Here is a 15,586-nt window from a genome sequence, read left to right as displayed (position 1 = left end):
TCTTGACTTTAGCTTCATTTTCATCTAATTAGTTCAATTTCTTAAGATATTTTTTTCTCTAGAAAAGTATGGCACTTGATACATCAATTAATTTTGACGGTGTTGGACCTTCAAAATAATTGAATTCATGAATTCCTAATGATATATTGAGGACCCAACTGATGAAAATAAATAGTTAAGAGATCTAATTGAAAATTAGCATATCCATTGAGAACCTGTATAGGGTTAAAAAAAAAAACCAAATGGATTAGGTTACTGGTTAAGCTAATCCATGCTTGTAGGTTCTTAACTTCCAGTGAGGAACAGAAACCTGCCTCCTGGAGATGTCTGTCCCCTCTAAAATTGGTTTGAATGTGTTTTTCAACAGGACCAGAAACAAAAGCAAACTAACAACAAGACCTGGCGACAGCTCTTCCGATATGACCCAAGCAAACTGCAAATCAGTCCCAGATCTTTTTAGGGGGAGAAGCGAACCCTGGGCCACTGCCAGCTCCTTGTTCTTATGGATTTTATATAGGTTGTGCTAAGCACATATGAATCATCGACATCATGTCAAACTCAGTAACATCAATCCAACAACGGAATAAGAATATTGCACAGAAGAAAAAAAAAAGAGCATCCCTCGACTAAAAGTATACATCCTACTGGACATATTCGATTATTTTTGTCCAAAATTACAGAGCAAATGGCTAATGAAGCATACTAAGTTGTTACAAAAGGCGATGGAAACGACAAAAAGAAAAAAAAATTCCAGCATCAAAATTTCAGTTTGATTGCCATTCTAAGCTTCTCAACAGCTCTGTCTCGTAGAACCATCCACAGCTCTACTTGACGGCATAAACCTACCGCTTTGGGAAGGCATAAGCTTCAGTAGCACTAACATCCCATTGAGAAAAGATTACTGTTTAGGGTAGTAATAAGGGTATCCACCCATTCCGACAGGTGGTGTTGATGAAAGTCCTAACAGTTCTTTCTTTGCAGAAACTGGTGCATATGAAACTTGAGATTGTGTTGGATATGGAGCAGGTGCAACTGGAGGATTAGGGTAGGAAGAAGCTGGATATGATGCTACAGTTTGATGATAAGGATAACCAACAGGAGTACCACTGCCAACTGGTGCTTTACCTGGCTGCGCAAAACCAGCTGCTGCCATTGGTACAGGTACTGGAACCATGGGCGCTGGTGACTGCATTTGTACTGTTTTGCCCTTGTGGGTATCAGCAAGCTTCACAGTGATAGTTCTCCCCTGCAGCCAAGCAATTAAAACTAGGTTATTTTGATAACACAGAATTTGATCAACCAAGTCTCTTTGAAATTTGTCACTCATGTAGTATGTGCAAGGCCCTTTCCAAAATAGGAACAGGATTAAAGAGATCTGCATCTAGGACAAGCACTTAATAACCCATTTGACAAATCAAGTCCCTTAAGAGGGAACCCTTGTGTAGAAATTTGAAGCTTCCAAGTATGGTCCGATAAAAACCAGAATCAAGCAAAAGGAAAAGAAGTAGAGTCTCATTATATGTCATGCTGACACCACTAAAATTTATAGCTGGAGGAAAAATTGAATGACCTTGAAGACCTTCAATCCTCCAAAGGGCCTCCCTAAATGTATATTTATTGGAGGAACACCAGTTGCTGCTCGAACTGCAACAGGAAATTTATCCTATAACAGGTCCCAGTCTACAACGTCAATCAATTTAGCAGAGTCTTAGCCCAAACTAATTGGGCTGGCTCCTCAGAACTTCCTAAATCTACAACTTCATTGTAGCACTTCATCGTGACAATGAACTGCCTATTGCAAACACAATCAGACTTTTGGAGAATCACCCTCCTTACTGCACGTTACAGCAAAAATCAAATTTGTATCTTTTCTTTTTCAGAGTGGAGAAAACATCAAGTTCTCATAGCCATCTCCATTATATGGCACATAGCATTTTGATACAAAGAAAAATAATGCATAAAAAGGACATTAGAGTGCAAACTTTACAAAGACAATCCAGCCAAAAAAGAAAATAAAACATCACATGCTTACATTGTTTAAGAACTTTCCTCCAAAGAGTCATGTTTAGAACAATAAAAAAGGCCACTATAACAACCACCTCCAGGAAATCACATCAACTTACCCCAAGCAACTTGTGTGGATCATCTATGGCCTTCTTTGCAGCCTCCACTGTCTTGTATGTAACAAAACCAAACCCACTGCATATGAAAGGGAAAAGAAAACCAACTTTCAACCTTTAGTGGCAGAATTTAAAACTGAAAAAAGTTAATAATAGCAATATCTCTCAACAAATAGAAAAAGAAAATGGTGTTTTACCGTGATTCATTAGTATCTTTGTTATAGGCAACTGAGCCTTCTTCAATCTCACCATATCTTCCAAAAAAATGAAGCAGCATCTCACTTGAGATCTCTGGCGACAAACCCCCAATGTAGAGTTTCCTCTGGGTTAGATCAGGTGTGGTAGTTGCACCAGTTAATCCCTCACAAGCTAAATTGCAGACAGCCATTCGGCCCTGGAAATAGAACACAAATATAAAAATCTCAAGATTAAAAGAACATGGAATAACAGCATATATGTCTAGCTAGAGAAATATTACTACTAGAGAAGTTACTAGGAGTCTAGGACTCTCTTGCTTAGTTGAGAATAGGCCTTGGCAGAAAAAGTCAATATCCTAGCTATCTACCAAATATCACAAGTAATAATAGCCGCATGATAACAAAACTCCCTCTGCTTCATACTTAAAGTACATCCTAGAAAACCAACATTATAAGGGACCTTAACCAGTCAGAATAGATCTAAACAACAGTTTCTCAATTGCACCTCAAAAGAATTTTTTTGTTTTGTTTTTTTAAATACCATTTTACTATATCATATACTCACAGACAACAGGATAATTCACAAATCCATCAACTTCTTGTATTAGATTTTCTCAAAGTGGACTAATGTGATGAGACCTCCCAGAAAGGAGAAATGAACTCTACATATGGAACAGAGGGTGTATCATCTGCACACCAAAATGTTACCAAAATTCAAGGATTCGGAGGTGCTATATTCAAGAACCTCCTTTCATCTTGTTGCTCCAATCTCACAAGTTCAATACATGATTTCAGACTGAAAAAATCCCCCACCTTTCATGCAATCTTTTTCCTGGAGAACAACACAGGTACACACATATATACCATTCCACAAATCAATTATATAAATAGTAATTTTCATTCCATGAGTCATTTCTGCTTACCACATAAATCTATTTCCTGGAGAACAATGCAGGCACACACATATATACCTGTGTGTATGACACGTGAGTGTTAAGTTCATAATTTTTTTTTTTAATATTGTCATATTGCATTCAGAAGAATGCTTCCATACTCCAGTTCTGTTTACCCATTACAAACAATGCATGTGTTTGCATACACCCATGCAAGTGGTTCAGGAGTGTGCACAAACAGAAACACAAATCATGATGTCGAGCTGGTTTTCTGTTTGATATAAAAGAAATATCATGCATGTAACAACTTAAAAAACTACTTATTCTTACATCAATCAATTTGCTAGGTGCACCTAGTGCACTTTTTGCCGATTCCATATGCTTGTACGTAATGAAACCATAGCCACGTGACTTTCCTGTCGCTTTGTCATAGATCACTGACCCTTCTTCTATCTCACCATGCATTCGAAATTCCTGGAACAAAAACATACAGCTCTTAGACATCAGAAAGATTTAGAATTGCAAGTACCACATCAAAGACGAGAGAAGAGCATGTAAAAGATCAATTTTCCATGTGAAAAAACTCAAGGAAAAACTTGTATCATGTGGGACAATCATCACCATGGCACACAAAAAAGACACTCTCAGCAATCAGCAATGCACTCACAGCACACAAGGTTTCTGAAGTGGTATTCCAGGCCAAGCCACGAACAAAAAGCTTTCGATGGACTGGATCCGCACTGGCAAGACTTTTAATTTCTTCTTCAATTGAAGGATATTGAGACCCTCTTTATGCCTCAACATGCAAGCAAACACACATGCACAGTGTCAATCACACAGCAAACAGATGAAGAATCACTCACAAACCGCCCAATAGCAGAGACAAGCGAAATATCCCCACAAAGGCACCTGCATAGTTGGTGCATGCAAACACCCACACACACACACACACACACACACACACGGCACAAAGAAGCAGCAAATCTGGGTTCCAGAGCTGTTATCTTCATAGAAAGGCGCAGCAACTAAAGAATTTGTAAATGCGTCCACATGAATTTAAAGCATTTGAAACATCAAGGATATATAAAACTAAAGACTTAGAATTATTTTTTGTAAAGAAACAAAAAAAGAGTTACTAAATGCACCAGCTAGAATGAAGTGCAATGTAAAAAGCTCAAACTTTTATCAAATAAAGGGTATTAAAAACTAAAGACACAAATTAAAATTTTCTGTAGTAGAACAAAAATCCACTCGCTTTCTCTAACAAGAACAAGTTCAATGAAAGTGGGGCTGCTATTTGGTTGCCTAAAACAGAAAAAAACTCAAAATTCTATCTTTATAATAAAAAGATAAATCTTTTACCCTTTCTAAAGGCTTTCAAAAATCAAACACAGACGAAAACTCGACTTTCAACCTCAACTTAATTGCAACAATTATATCAATCTAAACTAAAACCCAACTAATTATTCTTCACAAAATAGGCCCATATACATGTCTTTTAATCAGGAAACCAAAGAGAAACAAAATAGAATCTAAAAAATGAAAAGAATCCAGAAAAGAAAACCAACAAATCATTAATATTAAGCTAGATAGAGAGACGTACAGTCTAGAAAGGAGATCGACAAGCTGGGGTTTATTAAGAGGGTCAAGCAGTGAGCGAAGATAATCTTGTGTGGTTAATGTTTCGGCAGAACCATTGATGATTGCCTCGTCCATCTTTCTCTTCTTCAAGTCTTCCATTTTCAGTTTTGTTTTGTTTTATCTCTCTGTGAAGTGAAATCTGGTTTGAGAGATTTTTTAAAAAATTGTGTTTTATGTATGTTCTCTGCTGTGTTGTATAAAAGATTGCTTTTATTTGCCACTGTAAGCAAAATAAAGTGTTTATTTTAGTTTTCTTTTTTCAATGTATTTTCAGACCAAGTAGAGCCCCTTTGTGTTTAAAGTGTATTTTAGAAACATTAATTTTTTTTATTTTAAATTAATTTGTTTATATTATTATATTATTTTGATAGGTTGAAGTAAAAATTATTAAAAAAATATATATCATTTTACTACATTTTCAAATAAAATTTACTTTAAAAAGTAACTACTACTATAATACCAAATAAGCTCATATTAACATAAAATATAGTGTATGATTTTTTAACGGTAGCACTGAATATAACTTTTTTTTGGGTAAAAAAATAAAAGCCTTTATTAAGAGAGTAATTTGATCTTTTTAAAAGATGTATTACTCAATAAAAAATTATTCAAAGATATATTAATCTTTTTAAATTTTTTATATATTAATATTATATTTTTACCTTTAAATTCAACAAATTTAACAGTGTTTAACAAGAGTTTTTTGTTCTTTTCATAAGCTTTAAGACTATAAAAATACTTTATTTTTACCTTTAAGGTAAATAAAAAAAAACCTAGAGTTGGTGACCAATTTTTTTTTTTTTTTAGTTTTTCCCATCTTATGCTGTAATTAAAATACAACTTTGCTCTTAGAAAAGACTAGTTAGATGAACCGTGCGATGTTGCGGGTCAATTTTTTTTTACATAAAAAATATCAAAAAAAGCTAAATTTTAAAAGTGTTAGGTCTTTCTGCAAAACTATACCCAAGAGTCTTAGGTTTGGCTGCAACATCTGACTCAAGAGTAATATTTATAATATTAATAATAACATTAAGCTTGCATGACTTAAGTTTAAGTGGGTTTGACTGCAATACCAGATCCAATAACCTTGGATGTGGGTCTGGCTGTAAAGTCGTATCATAAAAGTGTGATAATTAAATAGATTAAGTAAAAAGAAAAAATATAGAAAAAAAGCCAACATGAATAAAATAACTAATGAAGAAAAAGAAAAAAAATCTGAATTAACTGGGTTAACTCTTCAAATCAGGTTAACCCGTCAAACATTAGATTTATGTCGTAAAAGTTTGATAATTAAATAAAAAAAAAAATTGACGGGTTACCCCACAATTAACTAGGCTAACCCATCAAACCCGGGATCCATGTCATAAAAGTCTGATAATTAAACAGAAAAAAATTAATATTAAGAAAGTAAATTAAAAATAATAATTAAAAAACAAAAAAAGAAAGAAAAAAGCCAGAAAAAAAACTAAAGACATCAGCTTTTTCACTGTGGACTGCACTGTGTAATCCACAATAAAAGGCTTAAAAGGGAAAAGAAAAGGGAAAAAAACAAAGGCATACCCACGGGTTAATTTTTTTTTCTTGCATAAAAAATACAAAAAAAACTAAGATCTAAAAGTGTTAGATCTTTATGCAAAGATATACCCAGAAGCCTTGGGTCTAACTGCAACGCTTGACCCAAGAGTAATATTTATAATATTAATAATAATATTAAACTTATATAACTCAAGTTTAAGTGAGTCTGACTGTAACACCAGATCCAAGAGCCTTAGATGTGGGTCTGGCTGCAAGATCGTGTCATAAAAGTATGATAATTAAAAAGAAAAAAACAAAGAAAAAAAACCAGCATGAAGAAAAAAATTAATGAAGAAAAAGAAAAAAAATCTGAATTAACTGGCTTAACCCTTCAAACCAGGTTAATCCATCAAACTTGGGATTCATATCATGAAAGTTTGATAACTAAATAGAAAAAAAAAATTGATGGGTTAACCAAGAATTAACTTAGTTAACCAGTGAAACCAGGTTAACCAATCAAACTCGGGATATGTGTCATAAAAGTATGATAATTAAATAGAGAGAAATTTAACATTAACAAACTATATTAAACAAAAAAAATTAATTAAGAAGAAAAAAAAACTTTGGGTTACCTTATTGAACCAAGTTAACTCGTTAAACCCGGGATCCATGTCATAAAAGTCTAATAACTAAATAAAAAAATTTAACATTAACAAAAGAAAAAAAACAAATAGAAATGGACGCGTTAACCCAGAATTAACTAGGTTAACCTGTAAAACCAGGTTAACCCGTCAGACCTAGGATATGTGTCATGAAAGTCTGATAACTAAATAGAAAGAAATTTAACATTAACAAACTAAAGTAAACGAAAAAAATTAATTAAAAAACAAAAAAAACTTCGGGTTAACTCGTCCAACCAGATTAACCTGTTAAACATGAGATCCTTATAATGAAAGTCTAATAACTAAATAAAAAAAATTAACATTAACAAAAAAAAAAAATGAACGGGTTAATCCAGAATTAACTGGGTTAACCCGTGAAACCTGAGATATGTGTCATGAAAGTTTGATAACTAAATAGAAATAAATTTAACATTAATAAACTAAAGTAAGCAAAAAAAATTAATTAAAAAAAAATCCGGGTTAACTCGTGAAACCAAGTTAACCTGTTAAACCCGGGATCAATGTCATAAAAGTCTGATAACTAAATAAAAAAAATTTAACATTAACAAAAGAAAAAAAACAAATAAAAATGGACGGGTTAACCCAGAATTAACTGGGTTAACCTATAAAACCAGGTTAACCCGTCAGACCTAGGATATGTGTCATGAAAGTCTAATAACTAAATAGAAAGAAATTTAACATTAACAAACTAAAGTAAACGAAAAAATTAATTAAAAACAAAAAAAACAAAAAAAAAAACTCCGGGTTAACTCGTCAAACCAGATTAATCTGTTAAACCTGAGATCCTTATCATGAAAGTCTAATAACTAAATAAAAAAAAATTAACATTAACAAAAAAAAAAAACAAAAAAAAATGAACGGGTTAATCCAGAATTAATTGGGTTAACCAGTGAAACCAAGTTAACCCGTGAAACCTGAGATATGTGTCATGAAAGTTTGATAACTAAATAGAAATAAATTTAACATTAACAAATTAAAGTAAACGAAAAAAATTAATTAAAAAAAAATCCGGGTTAACTCGTGAAATCAAGTTAACCTGTTAAACCCGGAATCAATGTCATAAAAATCTGATAACTAAATTAAAAAAAATATTGAGATTAACAAACTAAATTAAACAAAACAAAATTTATTAAAAGAAAAAAGAAAGAAAGAAAGAAAGAAAGAAGCTAAAGGCATAAAAAAAATGAAGAAAAATAGCTTAAAAAAAAGCTTAAAAAACAAAAAAAAAAAACTCAGCCTTTCACTGTGAATTGCTACAGTGAAATGCTAAGTAATTTTAGTATATTTCTGAATAATAAATAAGGTATGTATAGTGTTAATCGATGGCCAAACTTTGCCTTCTATCGTGTCTTTGAAAGTGACAGTATGTCTCTTTTCTCTTGATATGAGACATGACGACAGATGATAGATGGTTTGTCATTAATGGTTGTTTCTTTTTTTTTCTTTTATGTCTTCTACTAGGAAAAGTGCAGTGTTGTCCTTTTTTCATATTTTAATTTTAGTCCTTATTCTTTTAATTTTTTTTAATTTTTTTCTTATCTATTTTATAAAATTTTTATTTGTTTTCAATTTAGTATTGCAATCACAACTTTTCTTAGATGTTATTTTATTTTTTTCAATTTGATCCTTATTCTTTTGATTTTTAATTTTTTTTCTTGGCCATTTTGTTACAGTCTTAGTGGTTTTTAGTTTTACACTTCAATAAAAAATTATACTGTTTTATTTTTTCTCATTTGACCCTCATTTATTTATTCTTTTATTAAATTTATTTTTTATTTCAATTTAAACCTCTAATTGAAAATTTTGGTTTGTCCTGTAATTTATTTTTTATTTTGATTTTCACCATTATTCTTTTAATTATAGTTTTTTTAGATCTTTTTATGTAATTGATTTTTTTCTCAGTTTCATCCTTCAATATTTCATTTGTTGGGGGTTGGGCATCATATTTTTTTTTTATTTTTAATGCTTCTGATCTAAAGACCTGGGTTACGAATTTAAAAAGTTAATGTCATTTATCCATTATTATTAACAAATTTTTTTAAGGCTTGAGTTTATTCAATTAGTTTTATTTGTATTAGTATTTTTATTAACTCATTTTGATTTAAATAAACAAGTTCAGTAAACACAACTGAATAAATATCTCATTTTGTGTGATTATATATCTTGATCTATATTCATCTCTTAATTTTTAAATTTTTTTTTAGTTATTGTTGAAGACTTTTTTTTCTTAATATTTACATAGAAGATTATCAATTTATTTAATTAAAAACTTACATAGATTTTTTAATTTATATTTTGAATTTTTTATGTAAAAAAACACTTTAAAATAGCTTTTATATCTGCTATTTGTTTTTGGAAAAAATACATATATCTATTGTTTTCTTCCTATTTATTTTTCTCGGTTGTTTTTCCATATTAATAAGACTTGAATTCAAGTTCAAGTTCTCTCAGCTTCTAGAAGAAAATGTATTTTTGGTTTGGTTATTTTTGATGCTTCACTATTTATATGATCAATGAAGATTTTAATATATTTTTTTAATCAATCTATAACGAGTCAAGGTTTATTCAATTGAGGCAATACCACTAGGCTTGGCCCTTTGCTATTTTACTTTCTTTTTCCTAATTTTTTACACTCTGAGATTTATCAGATTCAGTCACTTTTTAATTTTAATTTGATTCTTAAATATTATTATAAATTTTTATTTAAATTTTAATATTTTTATAATTAGTATTATCTGATATGAAAATAATAATATTAACAATAAATCATTTATAAAAATTTAATTGAAAACGGTTTTTTATTATTAGGATTTTTAAATAGATTTTGAATATAATTTTATCGTATTTATAGTTATTTTAGCTTTTAATTACACAAAATATAAACAAATTATTTTGATATATTTTTGTTAATCTGAGTTAAGAATCATAAAATATTTTTATTTTAACAAAAATAATGATTTGAGTTGAAAACTTTGTGTTAGCTAAAATAAATAAAAAATATGTTCTTCATGATTTTTTTTTCAAAACAAGTATATTTTCAGGGTTAATAACAATGCTAAAAACTTTATGAGATCTATATTTTTTTTTGTTACATTTTAAAAACTTTGAGTCACTCCAGCATAACATGACCATGGTTTTAAATTTCTAGATATCTTAGTAGCTTTGTTCTGAATTCTTTTAATAAATTGAACAGATTTTCACTGTTTAATTTGGTAATAATAATGGATAAATATAATTCTGATGAAAAGTTTTGTTTGTAACTTGTAGTAAATCCATATATATATATATATATATATATATATATATATATATATATATAATTACCTTGTTACTAGTAATCCAAAATTTAACTTGCTGAGAATATATTGAAATGGTAAAATGTTTTTTCTTGATTTTTTAAGAAATTATTCAATAAACATCAAATTGTTGTGGCCTAGCAATTTTGGCAAGGTTTCCTTACCTCTGCATCTTGGGTTTAAGTTTTTATATGTACGCTTGTTATCCTCACGGTATTTTATCTGTTTATTAAGCTTGTAGAGTGTTCAATAAATTTAAAAATTATTCATGATATACATAAGCTGACGTGAATACCTCGAGTTAAAAAATAAAAAACAAGATAAATTGATGGTCAAGACTCCAGTCCAAAACTCGATGCTCTCATGTCAGCAAGCATGGCCCTATGATACATTCCTGATGGCTGTAGTGCAAAGAGCCGATGCTAGCTGATCGAATTGACTGGGGAAGCGTTCATTGAAATGACATGGGCTAGCATGCAAGTGTACTCCAAGATGGATTCATGATCGGCAGCCATGAAAGAAGTATGACTTCATTTTCTGTGTCTGACCAAAATGATGTGCTCCTCCACCTTTTGCCTTTTGCTGAATTTTATTTTCCACGCTTATGTAATGATCAGATTGATGCAGGAACATTTAATGAGGAACACTTGGAATAAGAAGTGAACTTCGAAAGATGCTGCCTATGAGTAAAAAAAGTATGTAATGATGTTTTGTTTACCGTAATAAAATATAACTGCTAAACATAAATTTTTTTTTTAAAAAAACCTTAACCTAGAAATTATATAAATTTAAATTTTTAAACATGCAAAATAATATTTCATGACAAATATATTTTTAACACAAATATAATATTAGTATATATGCTAAATATACATATCCAAACTTATAATTAATATTAATTCAAAATCGTAACATGCATATTGATAATAAAAATATATATTTTTAAATTAAAATAAAGTAGGATACTTATTTATTGAAACAATTTAAAGTAATGAGATTTTTTATTATTGTCAAGAATAAGATGAATCATTTATTTTTAAATCTTTATTGCTCCTTACTTGTAGAATTATGATATTTGCAATATACCTTTTAAGATTTCAACAACACCACCTTGATTTAAATACATTTTTAAACAAAGTCTTTGAACCATAAATTATGTAACTCAAACATCTTTCAATAAGATGAGCTCAAACTCTAGATTTAAGAGGAAATCAAAGCATAAAAAGGAGTGAAAACACTAAAAATGAGGTGAGAAAGAGTAAAAAAAACATGAAAAATACAAGTACTAAACTCTTCCTTTACTCCTCTTTTTATAATGAATTTTATAAGCTAAAAGGTTGAAGAATTAATAAAAGTTAATTCCCACCATAAACCAAGAATTAAATTTGAAAAAATCAAGAGTTCTTTGAATGAGAAAACCAAGGGCTTTTTGAAATTAATTTATCATTCACCCATAATTTATTTATTTAAAATAAATTTCCATCAATAGCCTACACGAATGAGAATTGTCTCACCAATTTGAAAACAACTTAAAGATTTATTGAGATATACTGATTTAGTAGATTACTATATTATGATATGTAGCTTTTGGCTTTAAATCTTCTTTAGTGAATTACGATTGGATTTACTCGGCTAAATAGTAAACGCGATGTTTTGAACTATTTAGTCTTTATATAAACTAAAATAATAGTACTCACATGATTCTCTACCCAGAGATTTCCTTTGATTCTCACTATTGTGTCTGTTTTAGTCCTAGATAACTCTTAAATTCATAAGTGACTTTAGAAGATTCAACTTTTATTAAAATTCTCAAAGAAATGACCATATTTCTTACTCATATAGGTGGTCTTTCATTTAGAGTATTCTGCTATACTCCATTTGGTGTACCAATATATGAAAATAATTAAAAGCTCAACTCACATTTTATCACGTTGCAGCTAACATTTATTTCATCATAGGAATAAGTAGTAAATAATAATTTTTTACTACTACCGAGAATGTTATATGATTTGGTTTTTCATTTGAATCTAAATCTTAGAATCTCCAATCAACTAGGTATGGTTACCATAATTACTGTCTTTCATCTTTTAAGGGCGTTAAGCTCATTCCCCTCGATAAATTATACACAAACTCTCTCATTAAACCTTTGGTTAACGGATTCACAATATTTTTCTTTGACTTTACATAGTCAATGGAAATAATTTAATTCGAGAGTAAGTGTTTAACGATATTATGTTTATATCATATATGTTTAGACTTCCCATTAGATATATAATTTTGTGCTCTATCAATCATTGATTGACTATCACAATGGAGACAAATAATTGACATTGGTTTTGGCCAACATTAAATATCCTCTAAGAAATTTTAAATTCATTCGGCTTCCTCTCCAACTTTATCAAGAGCAATAAACTTTAATTTTATATGAATCTAGCAATACATGTTTGTTTGGAGGGTTTCCATGACACAATTGCTCCACCAAGTGTGAAGACATATCTACTTATAGATTTTGAATCTTTAGTGTTAGATATTCAATTAACATCACTATACTATTCTAGTACTGTTGGGTAACCAGTATAGTGTAGCCAATAGTCCAAGATATACCTCAAATACTTAAGTACCATTTTTATTGCCTTTCGATGATCCATACTTGAATTACTTGAAAATCTACTCAGTTTACTAAGTAAGTAAGTAATATCAGGTCTTGTGCAAGTTATAATATACTTTAGGCTTTCAATTATTTGAGAATATTTCAATAATACTTTCAAAAAATTTCAAGGAAAGCCTAGAGTTAATACAAATTTAAATTTATAAGTATGCAAAATAATAATCTATAGTAAAACATGTTTTCAACACAAATATAATGATAGCATGCATAATTAACACACACACACACACACACACACACACACACATACACACACTTACATTAAAACAAAGAAAGATATTTACTTGTTGAAGCACTTTAAAGCAATGAGACTTTTGTTATTGTAAAAAAAAAATCATTTATCCTTAAAGCTTTATTGCTTCTTATTTATGGAACGGGAATGTTTGCAATATATCTCTAAAAATTCCAATACCATCACCTAGGTTTAGAAGCACTTCTAAATAAAGTCTTTGAACTAAAAATTATGTAAATAAAATATCTCTCAATAAAATGAACCTAAACTCTAAATTTAAAAAGAAAATCAAAACATCAAAAGAAAAGAAAACATTAAAATAAGAAGAGAAAGAGTGTGGAAAAATATGAAAAATTATAAATACTAAATTTTTCATTCACCCCTTTTTTTATAGTTAATTATAGAAGCTAAAATATTGAAGAATTAATTCTTACCATTATCAATTATTGATTAGCTATAATAATTAAATCTAGAAAAATCAAGGGTTTTATGACAAAAGAAACCAAGTCAAGATCCTTCAAAATTAATTTTTTATTTATTCATAATTTATTTATTTAAAATAAAAAACAAAAATTTCAGTTAAAGTCAATTAGTTCATTTAGTTTATCTAAATGTTATCTAGAATTCGCTTTCATTTAACCTTGACTTGGAGGTTGTGCCTAGCACTATTATTTTTAAGTTAATGCAGTTCTGTATTCAGATTAAGAAAATATGAATGATTAAATAAACTTGACAGTTTCTGTTAGACTCTTTGCTTCCATTTTTGTATCTCTCTGGTTTCTTCAAAGGGTGAGTGGAAGAATTCTATCTTTTATGGCTCTTACATCATAATCATGTCAATTGGTATCAGAGCCATTCTAAGATGGCTGGTCGTCGTCGTCGTGTTAAAAATCATGTTCCTCCAGCAGCTTCAATACATGAGCGTGATCTTCATGATATTGAAATGAATGAGTTAAGAAGATAGGTGCAACAGGTACAACAGCACATACAACAACTTCAAGCTATGAATTATGACAATCTTCCTCCTAATCTTGGGCATGAGGATTTAGATGATGAAGAAGACATCGATCCTTTCCATGACGGTCATTCTAATGCATCTATAGAAGAGGTTCATATTCGACGTGTTCGCCAAACTTCAAATGGACAATGTGATTTGGGAATCAAAGTTGAAATACCTGAATTTGAAGGGAGATTACAACCAGAAGAGTTATTGATTGGATTAATGTTGTAGAAAGAATTTTTAACTTTAATGACATGTCTGGAAGTCAGAAGGTGAAACTTGTGGCAATCAAGTTGAAGAAACATGCCTCCATTCGGTGGGACAACTTGAAGAAACAAAGAGAGCAAGAAGGGAAGAGGCGGATTGTAACATGGGAAAAAATGAAGGAGCTGAAGAGGAAGTTTTTGTCAGAGACTTGTACAATGGATGCTTTTTATAAATTTCACAATTTCAGACAAGAAGGGTTGACTGTTGAGGAATATACCACTGAGTTTAAGCATTAGATGTTGTGATGTGGTGTCATTGAACCAGAGGAGCAGACCATAGCTCGCTATGTTGCTGGGCCTCGTGAAGAAATTTCTAATGTTGTCCAATTGCAACCATGTTGGACTTTTAATGACTTCAAACTTGCATCCAAGATAGAAAAGCAGGAGAAGAGTAGGAGTAATCGCCAACCTATGAGCAGAGAAAGCTTTCCAAAAAGCAGTCCCATCACTAAAGCCATGTCAATTCCATAAATGTCTTCTTCCAAAGCAGCTCCTAGACGTGATGGCACTTCTCAATCTTACTGTCCTGCCAGTTAAACTCTAATTCAAAGCAGTGTTTCAAATGTCATGGATATGGTCACATAGCTGCAGATTGCCCAAATCCAATAACTATCAGTTTTGTTGAAGAAGTATTGGAGAAGGAAGTTGATTTTGACTGTTCCAACAATGAGGACAGCCTGAGCAATGAAGAGGAAATCACTTATAGAGATGAGAGAGAGAGATGCTTGTTATTCATAGGAGTTTAAGTGTTGCACATTCTGCTGCTGATTGGCTTCGTAATATACACTTCTCATGGAAAGGTATGTGATGTTATCATAGATAGCGGGAGTTGTGAAAATTTTGTCTCAAAACTTGGTGGAAAAACTGAAACTCGAAACCAAAAATCATCCACACCCGTACAATCTCAAATGGTTGCAAACAGGAATCGAAATGGAGGCAAATAAAAGGTGTTTAGTTGAATTCTCAATTGGTAAGGATTATACAAATGTTGTTATATGTGATGTGTTGGGATTTGTCATTATTGGGCAGCCTACCCTAAGGAGTAGGGTTACCATTTGTCAATGGTAGTTGCACC

At 30.5% G+C, this 15,586-nt stretch overlaps 1 protein-coding gene across 1 annotated transcript; it reads right to left on the bottom strand.

Moving 5' to 3' along the window:
* Positions 1-604: 604 nt before the first annotated feature.
* LOC133687853 (UBP1-associated protein 2C-like) lies at positions 605-5,049 on the bottom strand. The gene is made up of 6 exons (XM_062107188.1): positions 4,814-5,049; positions 3,878-3,998; positions 3,541-3,684; positions 2,318-2,514; positions 2,124-2,199; positions 605-1,246 (listed from the first exon to the last, which is right to left on the bottom strand). Exons 1-6 carry the CDS (start codon positions 4,948-4,950, stop codon positions 899-901), a joined length of 1,023 nt encoding a protein of 340 aa, XP_061963172.1. The 5' UTR covers positions 4,951-5,049; the 3' UTR covers positions 605-898.
* Positions 5,050-15,586: the final 10,537 nt, after the last annotated feature.

The sequence above is a fragment of the Populus nigra genome, chromosome 3 (genome assembly GCF_951802175.1).
Source record: "Populus nigra chromosome 3, ddPopNigr1.1, whole genome shotgun sequence".
NCBI lineage: Eukaryota > Viridiplantae > Streptophyta > Magnoliopsida > Malpighiales > Salicaceae > Populus > Populus nigra.
The sequence above is the reverse complement of the archived record's forward strand: the minus strand, read 5'-3'. Positions and strand labels throughout refer to the sequence as shown.

Excerpts from the sequence above, each read along its gene's own strand:
- LOC133687853 (XM_062107188.1), bottom strand. The coding sequence starts at position 4,950 with ATGGAAGACTTGAAGAAGAGAAAGATGGACGAGGCAATCATCAATGGT. Across the intron at positions 2,515-3,540 it reads CACCTAGCAAATTGATTGAT|GGCCGAATGGCTGTCTGCAA; the intron begins GTAAGAATAAGT and ends TTCTATTTCCAG. Across the intron at positions 2,200-2,317 it reads AAAGATACTAATGAATCACG|TGGGTTTGGTTTTGTTACAT; the intron begins GTAAAACACCAT and ends TTTCATATGCAG.